The sequence below is a fragment of the Besnoitia besnoiti genome, chromosome XIII, assembly GCF_002563875.1.
Source record: "Besnoitia besnoiti strain Bb-Ger1 chromosome XIII, whole genome shotgun sequence".
In the NCBI taxonomy this organism is placed as follows: domain Eukaryota; phylum Apicomplexa; class Conoidasida; order Eucoccidiorida; family Sarcocystidae; genus Besnoitia; species Besnoitia besnoiti.
Genome location: NC_042368.1, coordinates 140,774 through 157,570, shown reverse-complemented (window position 1 = coordinate 157,570; position 16,797 = coordinate 140,774). Strand labels below are relative to the sequence as shown.

General features: G+C 59.4%; 3 protein-coding genes across 3 annotated transcripts; 2 read left to right on the top strand and 1 right to left on the bottom strand.

Annotated features, from left to right (window-relative positions):
* Window positions 1–3,662: 3,662 nt before the first annotated feature.
* Window positions 3,663–7,458, top strand: BESB_029910 (uncharacterized protein; the record flags this gene model as incomplete). The annotated part of the gene is made up of 7 exons (XM_029361659.1): window positions 3,663–4,055; window positions 4,550–4,627; window positions 4,871–5,202; window positions 5,535–5,677; window positions 5,805–6,219; window positions 6,574–6,964; window positions 7,147–7,458. The coding sequence occupies 7 exons, from the start codon at window positions 3,663–3,665 to the stop codon at window positions 7,456–7,458; spliced, it is 2,064 nt and encodes a 687-aa protein (XP_029215126.1).
* A 1,802-nt stretch (window positions 7,459–9,260) lies between these two features.
* On the bottom strand, window positions 9,261–10,425 carry BESB_029900 (cytochrome b5 family heme/steroid binding domain-containing protein; the record flags this gene model as incomplete). Its single annotated transcript, XM_029361658.1, has 3 exons — window positions 9,261–9,383; window positions 9,538–9,686; window positions 10,242–10,425. The coding sequence occupies 3 exons, from the start codon at window positions 10,423–10,425 to the stop codon at window positions 9,261–9,263; spliced, it is 456 nt and encodes a 151-aa protein (XP_029215125.1).
* A 1,253-nt stretch (window positions 10,426–11,678) lies between these two features.
* BESB_029890 (uncharacterized protein) lies at window positions 11,679–14,643 on the top strand (the record flags this gene model as incomplete). Its single annotated transcript, XM_029361657.1, has 2 exons — window positions 11,679–12,189; window positions 12,521–14,643. The coding sequence occupies 2 exons, from the start codon at window positions 11,679–11,681 to the stop codon at window positions 14,641–14,643; spliced, it is 2,634 nt and encodes an 877-aa protein (XP_029215124.1).
* Between the last annotated feature and the right edge of the window lie 2,154 nt (window positions 14,644–16,797).

Genomic DNA, 16,797 nt, shown 5'->3' with positions numbered 1-16,797 from the left:
CTGCGAAGGAAAGAACTTCCAGGGCCAAACGCAGAATCGCCGCAGCTTCGGCCGCAGGGTGCGGAGTCAGCCGACGCCCCGCAGTGCAGCACGCGGTCGCCGCCTCGCTCTCTTCAGTTCTCTCGGGTGGCGTGGCGAGGCCGGAGACAGGGCGCAAGTGAGGCAGGAAAACGAGGCAGAGACCGGCAAGAAGGGAGAAGAAAAAGAAGAGGGACACGGGCCGTCTGCGCTTACCGAACGCCGACAGGGCTGCGGAAGCCGGGGGGGCACCTCGCTCGCCGCGTTTGAGAGGTTATTCTGAGAAAAGAGGCCTTTTGACGGGTGAGACCGATAGACACCTTGTTGCTTCTCTATTCCTAGAGAGGCCGAGAAAGAGAGAAAAAAATGCGAGCGGCAAAAGCAAGCGCAACCGCGCGCCCCGAGTCGCTCGTCGCGTTCTCGCGGAGAGTTGAAGTCACGCGACGGTACAGACGCGCGAGAAGCGAGAAGAGAAGAGACTCGAGGAAAATGGAACCACTAAGGAAAGAAAAGAGGTCTGAGGAGAGCGAGAAGGCGCGAGAGAAAGAAACAGCAGCGGCAGCACGGCGCATGCAAGCGAAAAAAGCGCGAGATACGCTCTGCGCTGTCGGCTGCGCCAGGGGTAGTCGCTGCATGATCTCACTCGCGGCAGCGCCGTGCGCATCTCGTTCTATCTTCTTCCGAGACAAAACAACTCCTTGAATTTCTCCCCAAAAAAAGAGAAATCTCCGATTTTTGCCTCCCCGCTCCATCTTCTCTTCTCGCCCGTCGGTAGGCTCCTCCTCGCCGCGCGCGCCTCGCGGGGGGTCCACCGGGCGCACAGACACGCCGCGGCCTTCAGAGACTTCTGCTGGTGTCCTCTCTCAGCGTCCTGGAGAGTTAAAATCGCGCGCAGAGAAGGGGACCGGGTCGCTAGTCGCCCCCGGTAAGCAGCTTTCTGTCGGCCGCAGTCTGCAGCTCGCATGTCTCACGGCCTGATAACAAGGGCGAGAGACACTGCAGAGCGGCGGGGCGGGGGCGCCTACAAGGAGACATATGCATTCACATGCATGCGGCTATGTATGTCTATAACTACGTTCCTCTGTGGGTGATAGTAAGCCCATTTACTCGGGCTGCGTGCGTCGAGCGCTTCCGTGGGGCGTCGGCAGAGGGGCGAGTCCGCGCGCAGCGCCGCTGACAAGTGGCTGAGTTGCACTAATGTATCTGTTGCGAAATGAATCGCTCAAGCGGCAACTGTGTGCACAACATGCCTAAGAGCGACGCAGACGCCTGCGTATAGACAGATACGCGTCGGGAATCGCTCGGCGAGGTCACCCTCCGTCACTCCAGCCGAGTGGAAATGGAGGGGATGTCCGAGCAGGACGACCCGCACCTGAGCAACAGGATGCAGACTTTGAAAGTCCCTGAAGCGGCGCATCTTCAGCCTTACGCGAACGAACTCAACGCTCCATCCTGCGACGAGGAGTCTTAGTTCGCCCTTTGAATGGTCGAGACACCCGCCAACAGAGAGCGCTAGAGATAGATCTAGGCAGTAGTATGCATCTATTTTCTACAGATGTACTTCTACACATAGGCTGGATTCCGGCGGCTCCGTATAGTTTCTCCACCTGGGCGCGCCAGACGCCTTGATTGTTCAGTCAGTCAGCCTACGAAGCTTCCAGACTGAAAAAGAGCCCTGTGTGCATGTCCAAGAATCTGAATGCAAATATAAAAATATCTCTGCAAGTGTGTATATATATGTATATGTGTAGGTTTTGCTACCGAGAAGTGTGCGGGCGCTGTCGAGGAGGCCGCGAGCCTAGTCGCACTGGACACACACAGTCCGAGGCACGAAGCAGGTTTCCGCAGGGCGCATGCGACCAAAAGGGTCCACTTGAAGCGTGAAGCTCTTGAGCTAGTCAGGAGGCGTTTCTGCTCGGCATTCATGCTCCCCCTGCAATATCTCCAGTTTTGTCTCTCTCGAGAAGCTCCCAGTAATTCTCTTCACGAGAAAGAGAGGGCCCAGAGAACTAAGAAGCGCCTGAAAGCCTACACGTGGATCGAGCCTTACAGACACATATATAGATAGGTATTTATCTATATATTTGTGATATATATGTTTATGTATGAGTGATGGATAAACACATATACAGGAGTGCATATGGACGTACTCGGCTGTCGGTGTGCACCTGGCTGACGAATAGAGGTCCGCCAGCGTGTGTCGTTCATTATGAACGCTGTAGTCGAGGCGATTCCCGCAGTCCTGCCAAATATTCTAAAGCGCCGAATATGCGTGGTGCATTCGGCGGAGACCCGCGCGACAGAAGAGCGAGAGACAGCTGCGCATGTCAGAAGGGCCTCTTTGACAGGGAGAGCGTGCCGGACATCTTTTCCACTAAATGAATTTTGGAAACCAGATAGGGACGTTGAGCACGTGGCTCACTCTGCCTCCAGGCAGTCAGTCTCACCATTTCTCATTCGCGCGTCGAGGCTCCTTTCCCGTCGGCAATGCGACATATATAGAGAGAGACTCTGTACAGCTCCGACCTGAGAAGCCAACGCCTCGCCGCAACTAGAAGATGCGAGAAGCGTCTGGACTCTGGGAAGTCCGCGAAACAGAAGAACGAAGCGATTCGAGCTGGAAGAACGACGCCCAGGGAGCACGCGCCGGTAAAACGGCGACAGCGAACGACGCCTGACCGCCTCGGAGCCTCGCTCTCGAGCTGTGCGCCTCGTCGCTTGGGTCTTGTCCCTCGCTCGTTTTCTCCTTCATCTTCAGAGAGGAAAGCTTCTCGTCTGTTGAAGAAGGAGACAGTCGCGTCCAATCTGTCTTTTTTATGTGCGTTCCAAGTGTGTTTTTTTTTCAAAAGGCGCGAGGAAGCCTGAACTCGACCCCCCCCGTGTGCACCCGCATGCGGACTCTGCGAAAAGCTGTCCGGCTGTGCTACTGTTTGGTGGGACGTTTCTTCTCTTTCCCGTGTCTTGCTTGTCTTTCGTCTCGGTTTTTTTCCCTTTGCGGTAAGACTTCCACCCCATTGATGCGCTGTAGAAGTCCTTCTCATCTCTCCCTTTCTCGCGAGCCTCGCGCTGCCTGCGCGCCGCATTCGCGCGCCGTTCTCCTGTCGGCGGAGCTCGACTCTTTTGTTCTCTGTTCGCTCCTTCATCGCTATTCTGCCGCGGGCTCTCCAAGTTTTTTTGCGTACCTGAGTCAGATGAGCACGGGAATGCACCTGTAATGCTCAGGATGGCTCCTCTTGCTGCAGGCGCTGATCTCACATCGCGTGCAGCTGCAAGGAGGTAATCTTTTGGCGAAGGCGGCGCGACCACTCTCGCTTCGTTTGGCCTTCGTTTCTTGCGCCTCTGGCCTCGAGGCTACTCGCCCTCGATAGCTCCGTCGTCTTGCAGAGGCAGCGACGAGGAGGCGTTCAAACATCGCCTTCCCTCCTGTCTCTCTTTCTCTCCTGTAGCTCGCTCCCTCTTTTTTTCTCTCTCTCTGTCTCTCTCTCTCCGTGTGCCTCCTTCTCACCGTCCCGCTGTCTCTCTGCTCCTCTGCCGTATCGCTTTCCTCTCCCTCCTTCTCTCTCGGGCTGCTTTTTCTGTCTCGGGCAGCAGCGCGGTCGTCTTTCCTCGCCCTTCTCTTTGCGCGCGCCGCCTGCGCGGCCGCCATGGAGGCGCGGGTCGAGTCTCCGCAGCGCGCGCGGGCCCCCGTCGCCTCGCCGCCTGTCGCTCCGCCCCCCGCAGGGGGCATTTCGCAGCGAGAGCTCCTCAGTGACTTAAAGAGCATCTCGCAGCGCGCGGGCGCCGTCTGGAGAGGCTGCTCGCCGCCGTCCGCGACCCCCCGTGACGCAGAGGCGACCAGCGCGCAGCAGCGGCAGCTCTTCAGCGACGCCGCTCTCGCCAGCGAGCTGAGGCGAATGGCTGCCGAGGCGCTCAAGGCCGCGAGGGAGGCGAACGAGCCACACGCGAGAGCGACGCCAGAAGATGAAACAGCGCAGGAAGACTCGCCGGTGACGGCGCTATCCGAGATCAAGGCCGAGCGCGAGCAGATCGCTCAGGAGGTGCGTGGAGCAGGGATGGTAAAACGGTGATCTGGGAGCTAAACTGTGTGGAGCTGCCTCCTGCGTGACTTCTCGGGTGCGCTGTGGCCTCCGTCCTCGCCTGTCGTCCCTCCCCTGCGTGGAGTCGTCGCGCGTGGCCTCGCCTGCAGTGGCTGCCCTTTCCGTGCGTTCTGTGCCTCTGGCCTTCGTCTCTGCCTCCGCGCCTCTCTGCAGAGAGTGCTTCGAGTTTTCCTTCCCGCGTGTGTGCGTCGCTTGCAGTCTTCGCGTGTTGCCGCGATCCGCCTGGCTCCGCGTGTATCTTGTGTCCTCTCTGCGCTCGCCTTGTCTCGAGCTGCCTTCCCTGGCGTGCGAGGGAGTCTCTGAGTCGTTCCCTCGTCCTCCGCGTGCGTTTCTTTTGGCTTGTCGCAGGCGGCTTTCCTTTCTGTGTTTCGGTGCGTTCTTTGACTTCTTCTCTTCTGTCTCCGCGCGTGTCTGTCTTTTTCTCCTCGGCGCAGACTATCGATCTCTCCCTCGCGCTGGACCTCCTTCGCACGTCGCTGCTGTCTTCGGCGGCGAGTTGCCTCGCTCCAGACGTAAGAAGAAAACGAAAAAGCACCCAGAGCGAGAGATCTGCACCCAGAGATATGAAGAACTTGTTCATTCTTCATATGGCAGATGCGCTGGCAGGTGGCCTTTTCTTTTCCCCCAGGAGCTAGGAAGGAACCTCCACATGCTCAGCAGGCAGTTGCGTTGGCGCTTTCCTCCCCGTTGCCTCCGCGAGCGTGGCGGATCTATGCGCGCTTCTGGTTTCCCGTGTTCGTTTCTTCTCTACTCAGAAACAAGCCGAAGCTTGGCGCCTCTCCGCCGCCTCCACAGCCTCCTCGAGTGTCGGTACACCCGCCCCGGAGGCTGCGGTTGGGAGTCCTTCTCACGCGGCTGCTGTTTCACATGCCGCTCCCAAGCGCACTCCTCTCTCATTGTCCCCGCGTTCTCCTCCTCTTGATCTCTCCCCTGCGCGCGAGGGCGAAGAAGCCGCGAAACGACGCGAAGACTCGCTTCGGAGTTTCTGGCGACGCCCCGCGGCGGACGCTCGGCTCGTTGAAGCGGTTCAAAGCGAAGCGCTCCAGCGCTCGCGACCGAGCGCAGCTCAGGACCTCCACGATTTCTGGTGCGTCTCGCGTTCCGGAAGGCTCTATCCCCCCCCGCTTCCCCCCCTGCTTCCCCCTCTTCCTGTCGAATGTCATTCGTCATTCATCCATTTTGACAGCCGCGCACGCCCCGGATTTGCGTCTGTCGTGTGCGTAGCTCTGAACTGTGCATATTCCTGTCGGCGAAGAGCTGGATGAGGGAGGATGGACGCAGCCGTGTGCGAGGCCCTTTTCCGCTCAGGCTGAGGAGATTCTCAACTAGGCTGTTGTGCGCCAGTTCGTGGATGCGTGCCATATTTTGCCCAAAACTCTCTCGCTTTTTTCCTTCCTTTTTCGTGCTCTGGGTCGGCAGGCGTCGCTTGCTTTCGCTTCCTCCGGTCTGCTTTCGCGGGGAGATCTGCGATCTGTTCGCTTCGCCGTCGCTGCCGCATCTGATTCAAGACGCGAAGGACGCGCAGCGCGACGTCTTCCTCTTCAACGGGAGCTTCTGCGCAGGTGAGGTTTCAACGGGGCAACAATAACAAGGCTAAAATGTATACCGGTGCAGATGGAAAGTGCATTGCCACATGCATTATGTTCGGACTTCGGCGCGCAGAGAGAATTTTTTCTTTTCTTGTGGCAGGTGCGAACGGCTTCGTGCCTCTCCTCAAGAGCCTTCACGACGCGCTGCGTCTCGCGGAGGCCCCCCGTCCCTCTTCTTTTTCTTCTTCTCTCTCTTCTTCTTCTCCGTTTTCCCTGGACTCGGTGCTCGAGGCTCTGCTGCTTCTGCATCTCCAGAGCCGTACGTACACCGGCGGCTGCAGCGCAGACTTTCTGTTTCCGCTGCTCTCTCTGGCGCCGCTCTGTTTGCTGGTGCCGCTGCCTGCGCAGTCCATGCAGAATCAACTCGTCGCTCTCTACGAGCCTGCGCTGTTGGAGGCTGGGTCTTCGCTCGCCTCTCCAGCGGCGTCTCTTTCTCCTTCGGCGTGCGTGTCTTCCTCTCTGCGCGGCGAGGAGCTTCCTGTCGGCGCCCAGCTCCACGCCCACACACAGTATCGGTGAGACGTTTTCCTTCGGTTGTCTTGCTGGTGCGGCTGCTGGCGAGTTCCTCCGCTCTCTCTCTTCGCTGTCGTTGTCCGCCGCTGCTTTCAGTCTCTCTCTCTCACGGTCTTGCTCTCTTCTCTTGGAGTCCCTGCATGTCTGCGCTCGCGCGGCTGTTCACTTTGAATTTTTGTGTCGCGAACAAGCCAATCCTTCTCCTGTTCTCTCTTCTTTGGGGTCGTCTTTCTTCCTTTCTCTCTGCGCGCGTCTCGCGGCTGGTTCTCCCCACGTCGCGTTCTCTTCTCTCTGCGCCTCGCTGACTGGCTTACTTTGCACACGTGTGCCTCTTGAACGTTTTTTTTTATCTGCAGGCTCCACGTGTCGGCCGAAGCGGGCGCTGTGCTGCGCGCCGCGGGCGAGCGAGACGCTGCTTCCTCTCCATCTGAAGCTTGCGGACGCGGCGAGTCTGCAGCGCGACGCGAGGCGAGGGCGCGCGGCAGTTCCTCGAGAGCCCAGGGAGAAGCGCCGACGCTTCGAGAGCCTGTCGCTGCCGCGCAGTGCCACACGGAGGTGGAAGACGCGTGTTCTCTTCGCTTCGAGAACGCGGCAGCGCTCGCCTCTCCCCCCCCAGAGGGTGCGGCCGTCGCAGAGCTGCTTGAACGCGTCGTGATAGACGTTCACTGGTTCGGGTGGGCGAACCTGGAGGCCCTCCGCCGCGCGGCGCCTCTGAAGCGAAGGATGAAGAACGCTCTCCGCGCGCAGGTAAACCGCGAACGGCGAAGAGAGCGGGTTCGAAGAGCGCAAGCGGAGAAACTGAAGCGCGCGCGAGAGGCCTAGGCGCCGCGCCGGCTGTGTTTTTCTTAGCGTGGGTTGGATCGGTTTGTTTGCTTGCGCGTCGTCTCTCGTTCAGCCTTCGTTTCTGCGATTCGCTCCTTCCTTCGCAGGTGACGCAGAGCGAGAAGGCGCGCGGCCTCTGGCAGGAGGTGGCGGCTGACTTCGGCGTGCCGGCGTCTGCGCTCTCGGCGGCGGACGAATCTGGAAGCGAGTTGGAGGAGCAGCGCTCGGAGGTGCAAGAAGAAGGAGGCGGTTTCTCGGCTCCTGAGGGCGGCTCAGCGCCTCAAGAGAGCGCCTCGCAGGCGGAGCTCTCAGGCGCGAGGAAAGAGACTCTGTTTCGACAGTGCGTCTACCTCAAGACGAACGCGCGGGCGGTCTGGGAGAAATTTGAAAAAACGCGGCGAGCAGCCGAAAGCATGTGACGAGGAGGCCTCACCATACGCAGAAATGGCGTTTTCGATGCGAGAGGAAGAAGCGGCGGAGGGCCAGGGAGAGGGAGGGAGAGAGAGGAAGAGAGAGGAAGCGGGTTGAGAGGCAGGCGGGGAGGAACTGAATCAAAGGAAAAGACTTAGGCGCGAAGGAAGCCAGAAAAGACGACCGGTAGAATGAGAGAGGAGGAAGAGGTGACGGAGCGGGAGAGCCTCGCTTGCCAGTTGGAAATTCGAGATAAAATTTCTGGAGAGATGGAGGCACGAAAGTTTGTCGGACGCCTTGAAGAAGTTGAAGGAGAAATCTTGTTTTAGGGAGGCGCCAGAGAATGTGCGATCTTCCGTGTCGTCGCGTGGTTCGCCTCGTTGCGGAAGCTTCTGAGTTCGTTCCGCCGTAGTTATTTTGTACGCGTGCAGTGGAGAAGAACCTGAAGACCAAAGGCGACAGTCTTTTCTAATTATCTGTTTCTGAGGCGCCAAGGCCAGACGAGACGCGAACCAAGGCGATCATGTGTCACTGAAGGTTCGCCTGTTTCTGTTTTTCGGGAGATCTGTGCTCGCTCACAAATGCGAGGTCTGCAGAGTCTAGGCACTCCCCTGCCTCTGTTCGAAGGTAGTTTTTATTTTTCGGGGGAGCTCATGGAGGTCATTCGCCGCCGGAGGCTACACGAAGGGCACAGGCGTCTCTGCTCGGCAGCAGCCGCCTTGCCTGTAGACTCTCCGCCGCCACAGTTGCTGAGGCATCACAGCCGGACACACGGAAACACTTCGACCTAGGCACCCATTTTTACGCACATACAGATGTATATGTATAATTGGCATCACACGCGACGACTCCTCAAGTCAAACGAAGACACAAAGAGGCGTGCGTGATCTCCCTATACATATATATATATATATATATATTAAATTATATTATATTATACTATATAATATACACTAAACCGTATATATATACACACATGTATGTATATGAATATTTGTGTAAGTAGAGGAAGTGTAGTAGAAGTGTCTCCTCCCGGTTTCCTTGAGAGGCGCATAGACAGTACGAGCCGACGCCAACTCTCGAATTCTTAGCGGCTACTGAAAGAACCTTTTCGCGGCCCTGTCGCTCAGCTTGCCAACATACGTGTGAAGTTTGATATGTAGACGCCTGTTTGCTCTGCTTCAGCGTCTCTATGTGAAGACGAACAGGCGTCTACGTTTATATATATGTATGTTCAGTAGGTTGGAGGTGCCGTTCGTCCAGTCAAAGAAATCCGTGCTTTTTGTCAACGGACGGCTAGAGCGTCTGCGTGTGAGGAAGCGTGTAAGCCAGAATGTGAGGGGCAGGCAACTGGCCTCATGTAGAAGTTGCGACGCCGCTTTCTGCGAATTCCGGGGATGAAAGCGACACATGAAACAGTCCTTTTCGCTTCATGTCGTCGAACGAGCCGAGCTCCTAGTGCACACTACATACCGCAGGCAACGGAATAATATATGGATACGGATTGTGAGACAAAGGAGCGAATCTGCACACAGAAACCCTGAGCGTCTGCGTCAAAAAACGTCTAGACTTTCGCCGCGGCCTCCTGGGTGTCTTAAATTTCTTTCTCGTCTTCATCGAGGTCTTCATGTCTCCACCGCGGAGGGGCTTTGCTCGGCGCTTCTTCTCTGCTTCGCCTGTCCCTGTCCCTCGGACTGCGCGCTTCCTTCTTCGCAACGCTTTCATTCGCGTCTCGTCTCACGCCAGTCCTCCGCTGTTTCTGCTCCTCGCGCTGCGTTTCTTTCTCTCTGTGCCTACATTTTGTGTGATTTCAGGAGATACCCAAAATGTAAAAGACCGTGGCAGCTGCGGCCAAGACGATCAGCGCCCCAGCCGCGGTGCGGCCGCTCAGCAAGCCTCCGGCGCACGTTGAGCAGTCTGCTTTCTCCCGAGCCTGAAAAAAAAGAACCGCCCACCATGCAGAACGTGGCGAACACTCCAAACACTCGCTCGGCTCCGCCCCGAAGCCCCCCCCCCCCCCCTCCCCCCCTATCCCCCCCAGCGCGTGTGACTATCCAGCTAGCAGGTTGGCGTGTGCGCTGATTTACCGCAGAGGTCGCAGCCTTCGCTGTCTTTGAGAGCGCTCCAGGGGCGTTGTCTTCCGCGCCCGCGAGGACTCCGACTTCAAGGCCAACGGTCATTCGCCTCGCACTGAAACTGTGTCCGATATCCTCGAACGCGTCACTCGCATCTTCTCCTGGAAACCGGGCAAGAAAGGCAAACAGCACAAGAGAGCTGCAAGCCAGTGGACCGCGCAAGAGGCGGACGTCCCTGTCTCCCCACATCTGCCTAGGCGCATGTTCACGCAGGAGGCACGCCTCACGCGCAGAACTGCCTCCTCTCGCCGCTGCAACCGCGCGGAGAGAGAAGTGGGATCGAGAAAGTGACAAACGATGCAGACGGACAGATTGAGTCACACATACACAAACAGATGCGGCGTGTATATATATATAAGTGGCGCGTACATATATATATATATATATATATATATTTGCATGGATATCATGCGCATGGATAGATGGCGAGCCCTGAAATCAGTCGAACAACGCACGCGCTTCGGAGAAAGAACACATCTGTTGCGGCGCTATGTGAGAGCGGCCTCCAGCCGCATGCAGTGCGCATATTTGCATATACACGTTTCTCTATCCAAGGAGTTATGAATGTTCCGCCTTGGTTGCTGCATGTGCGGTTACGGCTGTGTGTGAGATTTTTTTCAATTTTTTGAGAATTCTTGGGAGCGGCTCTGCCGCACCTGCGTAGTCCATGAGGACCTCGACGCCGCCGGGGTGCTTGTCGAGGACGGGAGTCAGGTCGTATACAACGCCGTGGATGATGCACCAAAAGTCTTTCTCGGAGTTGTGCTTGCGGACTTCCTCTGCAGAGACGACGCGTGTTCTCCAGGGTTCTCGGCCGGTCTCCGTCTCGCGCGTCGCCATCTTGCTCAAGTTTCTGTCGAGTTTTGCAGTGTCTCTGGGTTTCCGCGACGCCGCGGACCTGCGAGTAGCGGAAGACGAGGGCGTGGAGACAGGCAGGCTCGAGGACGCACAAGAACGGCTGGAGAGCAAAAGCGAGACGAGCTGCGCGCCGCGCAGCGAAAAGCAGAGAGCGCCTCGGGGGCGAGGACGGACGAAAGGGGCTGCCTGAAAAGGCAGCGAAGCGACCGAAGCAGCCACGAGCCGTCGGAGTGTGAGCGAGGCGACTGTGCGTTTGCCCTGTGCAGGCCAGATTCCGAGCTTCTGCACAGAGAGCGAAGGCCAGACGCCTCTGGCTGCGGAATTCTGCAGCTTCGCGAGAGGGACAAAAAGTGGCTGTCTCTCGTGAGCCTGCTTTCTTCGTTGTGCGATACGCCCGGGCGCGCCGCGCGCGCAACACGCGGCAGACAGCTCCGAGCTGAGGCAGGGAGACGGGATGCGAAGGTGCAGAGTACGCGAAAAAGCAAAAACAGTCTCGAAAAAAAAATTGTCGGGAAAGGCCAGGAACGCTCTCCTCTTTCCGCCACGGCAGTTGGAAGAACCCGAGTAGCGGGCGCCCCCCCCCCCCCGGAGACACGCCGCGTTGCATGCACGCGGCGACTCGAGCCAACGCGAATGAGACGTTTTTTATCGCGTAAAAAGAGACCGACGGCGAGAAAGACGGCGCGAGAATGGCTCCGAAGGACGCGCTGAAAGGCATCCGCTTCTTATCGACGAAAAAAGCAGAAAAATGAGCTCGGCGCGCGTTCTGTTTCGCTGAAAAACGAGGACGAGCCAAAACGAGGCGGTGGACGGAGTCGAAAGGCTCCGCCATATTGTGCGGTTTCTCGCTCGTCGATCGATCGGGCATCGTTCCTGCGTTCCGCCACATTTTGCAAGGGAACGGAACACAGTAGGGCTTTTTACGGTGAAACCGTGCGGATCTTCGTCCACTGGAGCTTTCGCTCCAGCCGGCGCGGCAGTGCGAGAAGAAGTCACTCGCCAGACTCTGCTGCCATCAGCGCCTTCTTTTTTCCGTCCTTTCTCAGCAGAGACGCAAGCAGGCAGAGTTCAGGTGAATCCCCCCTACGTGTAGAATCTTCGGCGCTGCCTCCTATTTGGTCTCTCGACTTCTCTGTCTCCCCCTTCTAGCCATCAGGGCCCCAGAGGCGTCGCTCGCTCGCGGGTTCGCCGTGCGCAGCCGAGGCGCTGGTGGCGCGACTCGCCAGCACCCCGTCATGGCGCCGCGGAGTCTCGTGGAGATCCGCGAGGCGGGAAGCGGGAAGGGAAGAGGCGTTTTTGCGCGGACGTTCATTCCCTCGGGCTCGGTCGTCTTCTCCGTACTCGAGCCCGTCGTCTTTGTCCCCGTCGCTGACCCCGCCTGTGGCCTCCACCTCCAGCTGGGCCCCTCGCCCCGCGCCGGTGTCTCCGAGTCTCTCGCCTCCGGCGCGATCGCGGTCGGCGGAGGCGAAGGGCCCGCCTCGACTGGGGCGGGGCGCGCGAGGGACGGCCTCAGGCGGCTGCCGCCGAAGCACGCGGCGAGTCGCGCGACCGCGTGCGCGTTTTGCCTGGCGCCTGTGAACCACGTCTCGCTGACTGTCCCCGGGAGGAGACAGGAGGCGGACGCGGCGCGCGCGGCCGCGGGGCGGGTGCTGCGGTGCTCGCGGTGTCGCTGCACGTACTTCTGCTCCACGCGGTGTCAGCGCGACGCGTGGGCGGACCACAAAACGGAATGCGAAGTCTTTGGAGGTGAGCAGCGCGTCGGCGTCTGTCTGTGCTCTGTGTGGGCGGTGCGGAGACACTCCGCCACGCTTCCTGCAGCTCCGCAGCGTTAACTCAAGCCGGATGCCAGACTGCGCTGAGTGTCTTTGCTGCTTCTAATATGTGGAGTTCAGATGTCTTCTGCTACCGCGCGCGCCTTGACGAGACGGTTTCGAGTGTTTCGGAACTTGCGAGCGTCACTTTGGAGCCAGCCGCCTTGAGTCGCGGGCACACGCGTTCGAAGGCCTCTTTGGAAGCGCGGATGCGGCGTCACTTCGAGGTTTTTCTATGTTTTTCTCGACGTTTTTGCTGTTTGCAGAGCTGTGTCGAGCCTCTGGAGGGCTGTTCCCTACGGCGGCTCAACGTCTGCTGCTCAAGTGCTTGCTGCGGCGAATCGACCTCTCGGATTTTGTGTCGGGTTCGCTCGACTCTGCGTCTTCGCCGCCGTCGGCTGGAGACTCTCTGGCGGATGCGTCTGCGCCTTTCCGCTGCTTCTGCTTTGAGCCCGCGCGGACGCAGGGCCTGTCGCTCCGCGAGGCGAGCGCAGAGACAGAGACGGAGGAGTTCAGAGAGGCGAAGGCGTTCGCGACGCTCCTTCTCGCTGTCATCGCCAAGGCGCTGGACGTAGGTGCGTCGTCAGCCTCTCCCAGCCCGTCGTCAGCCCCCGCGCTCGCGCAGCCGCCGTCGGCAAGTTTCTGCGCCTTCGCTGAGCGCGTCACGCAGGCCTTCTCTGCGCACCAACTCGCGGAGATGCTTCTCAAGTTGTCTCGCAACGTTTTTTCGATTCTCGCGGGTGACGCAGGGGGGTCCGCGGCGCGGGCGCGGCCGCTCGGCTCCTCGGTCTCTCTCGGCGAGGCCCGCGAAGCGCCCCTGGGGGCGGCCTGCCCGTGCTGCCTCCCCGACAGCGTCTGCGCTCAGGGCTTGTATGCGCCGCCAATGTCGCGGATGAATCACAGCTGCTCATACAACGCGCGGGCTGTCTTCAGCGACGGCCGCGCGTCGCGTCTCTCTGTGCGGGTCGTCGCCGTGAGAGACATCCAAGAAGACGAAGAAATCTGCATCGCGTACGTGCCCCGGAACGCCAGCTCGCGCGACCGCCGTGAGCGCCTGCGGAGGGGGTACGGCTTCCTCTGCTGCTGCGCGCTCTGCTGCGCCTGCGGAGACGCAGAGACGCGCTCGCAAGGCGGACGCCTGGCGGCAGAGGGAGAGGGAGAGGTGCGGAAGGCAGGCGCGACGACGGCGGACTGCTCCTTGAGGGCCTCGTTGGGCGCCGGGAGCGGCGGCGCGGAGGCGGGCGCCGGGTCGACGCGCGTGTTTGCGCTCAGCGAAGCTCTCGACGCGCAGATGGGAAATGTCTTTTGCGACGCGCCGCGGTGTCGTGCGCGGCTGTACGCTCCCGAGGGTGACGCGCTGCTCGCTTTCGAGGACGCGCGGAGGCTGCGATGTCAGCGCGGTTCGCCAGACGCTCGCTGCGACGATGGTTGTGCCGTGGGTGAAGCGCGCAATCTGCAGAGCTCCGCCGAGGGCGCGTCGGACGCGGGAGAGGCCTGGGCAGCGCGCCTTCGCCTGCGGCTGCCGGTCCGCGTGTCTCATGCGCGAGCGTCGCAGGCGCCTGGAGGCCTGCCGACTCTGCTCTCTCCTCTCGCGGCCGCCGACGCGGAGGCGGAGAACGGCGAGGGCGGCGCTGGCGAAGAAGCGGCTGCGCCGCGCGTGGGGGGTGACGCCGTTTGCAGCCTGTGTGGAGGCGAGTGGAGTGCCCGCGAGTTCGAGGCGGTGCGCGTCAGTCTTCGCGCGCTCGGTCGCCTCGCGCTCCAACTGGAGTGCGCGGAGGCCTTGGGCGCCGAGCGTCCGCTTCTCCAGCGCTTTATCGAAACCTACCAACGGGTCTTCCCCCATGTCCACCCAGGAAATCTCCTCTTGGCAGATTTCAGGTGTCGCCTCTTGCCGCTGCTCCACGCGGACCCCACGCTGTACGTGCCCTTTGCGCTCCTTCTCCAGGCTCACCAAGTCGACGCCGCGGCGGCGATCCACGGCGCCTCGTCGGCGGAAGTCGCCTGCGAGCTGCAAGCTGCAGGCCGCATGCTGCTTTTCCTCGGAGAAGGCGACGCGCAGGAGGTCGGCGGCGCCTGGGCCCTCTGGCGCGAGGCGGAGGCAGCCCGCGGCGAAGACGCCGCGGCGGAGGCGCCCGGGCGCGGCGGGCCGAAAAGGCGAGCTCAGCAGAAGCGCGAGAGCGCGGGAGGGAGGGGGGGGTGCGACGAGGCGAGCGACGGCGCTCTGGGCGCGCGCGAAAAAGTCCTGCTGCAGAGCTACGAGTGCCTCCGCCAGGCCTGCGGAATCCTCTTTTGTCTCTTTGGGGGCTCGGATAGACGCGCGCGCGAGGCTGAGGAGGCTCTGTCGAACTGCTCGCGAGCGCTGAAGGAACTTAAGGAGGACCTCCTGTAAGCCGCCCCCCCTCCACCTCCGCCAACCCGCAGGGCGAGCATTTGGGATTTTTCGTGTCGGTTTTTTAAGGACTTTCGAGCATGATTTGTTTAGGGTTTTGGGATGCCGCACGCCGCGGCGCGGCGCGCATTCAGCTTGAGGTTCCCTCTCGAGTGAGGAATGGAGCGTGTAGCTCCAAGGTCGAAAGGAGGGAGTTCCGCGTGGGAGACCTAGTTTTTCTGACGATTTCATGCAACACAAACTGCTGTAGGGGCATGCACCGAGGGACCGCCAGTCCCCGCGTCTGACGCGGCCGAAACTCTGCCCAAAGGCAGTTCGCAGAGAGGGGTGGACCTGCGGAGTCTAGGGTTGCGTTCTCGTTGCTGCGAAGAAATCCAGATGTAGGAAGCAGAGTGCTGACGTTTCTCAATGAAGACAGATTGCATACGTAGTCGTCCATCTGTAGTTACATCGGATACCTTTCACGTTTGCGTAGAGACGAGGGTTTCGAACGAGCCGCTGAGATATCAACGCGCGAAATATGCCGCTGGTGTCTGCCCTCAGCGTCTGGACAGCTTAGAAAGGCAGAACTGACGCCCGATACTTCACGTGTCACGGCCGGCAAGTGGGTATGCCGTTAGCTTGAGGCTCGATATTCCAGTAGTTTTTGAGAGCTCTGTTCGAGGAGTTTTAGTCTTCTGTCTGAACCTCGAATTCCCAGGCGTTTCCCTTCGGCACTTCGGACTCTGGACTCCCTCGGCACAGCACTGGGCTTCTAGAATCTTTCAGCAGGACAGGGGGGTTTCGAACCAACAGTCGTTTCTCCAAAACCCGCGGTCGCCTCTGCAGAGTCCTGTTAACGCGCGGAGAGGCTGTAGCTAAAAAAGCGAGTGTACGTGTGTTTTTCTCGGTAAGCTGGCTCGAATACGCGTGCAATCCAGCGGTGTCCAGTGAAACAAAGTAGCTGAATGCTTGATCATTCTACTTGAGCCCTCAGAAGATACACGTAATCACTCATACGCTCTCCACCGTTTGTTTCGAAGGCTTTTGCCCTCCGCAGGTTGTCTGTCGTCAAACGCGAGGGTTCCTTCACTACCCGGCCGATCTCCGCAGATCCGGTCCACTACCCGACACCACTTTCTTTTCACTTAGGCGAAGGCAACATGTTTTTGTGCTGCAGCAGCAGCGCCAAAGGAGGAGACAAACTCTCTGGAAACGCCCTTGTCGCTCGCAAGTGGCACAAGTTTGTTCTGTCAAGCTTATTGATCCGCGATCCACAACTGTAGAACTCAACTTGTCCTGGGGCACCGGCCGCCGAATACATTCCACAAAATGCCGTTGAGACCTACTGGAAGAGAGAGTTTTGCAGAGTTCCTGGAACTCAAAGCCGTTGACAACGTTTCATCTTCGCCGGACTCCGCCCCTAGGGCTTGTCACAAATACCTTTGCGGAGGGCGCTTTACACCATTCGGTGCCAGGCAAAAGCCCTTTGTTCGGATGCGAACTTTGAGGCGCGCACAACATATTCTCTGTTCGCGGGTCGGTGGCCGAAGCGTCGCCTCAAAACCATGTGCCCGCGAGAATGCACAGCTTCGAGATGATCGAGCCGTATGAAGAAGGAGAGAGCCGAAAACTGCCACAGCAGTTTCGCTGGAGGTTGGGGGGTCTTCTTGGCGGCGAATTGCCCATGGAAAGCGAGCGAGTTTCCATCAGCGGCGCTAGCAGAAAGCAGCAAGAGTACCGCTATCACGCGTCATAGCAAAAGCAACATCGAAACACTATTGTCCACGCGCTTCTGGGAAAGTGGGGGGAGGAAAGTAGGGTGCCTCTGAAGCGAGATTCCGGCGTGTCTTCTTTTCTAGCTAGCCAGGGCCGGCGAGACACGCAAGCGGCGGTAGCCGAGCGCTCGTTGTTGACTATCCGACAAGGCTGTTTGGTGTTTTGGTGTTTCTTATAGTTCGCCGGAAACCCGGGCACTTTATCCGTCGAATCGCGTCATTTTTTCTGGATTCGCGCCTTTCTCGATGCAGCTACCCCTTCATCAGTTGGATTCGCCTCGCGGAAAACCCGGGCGGCCGCCGCTTGTCTTGTATGTGTTAATAGCTGTCACCTTCTCTGGCAGCCCGGGCCTCCACCGCTTGCCACAGCTGCAAGTTTTTACCGTCCTCTCCCCAC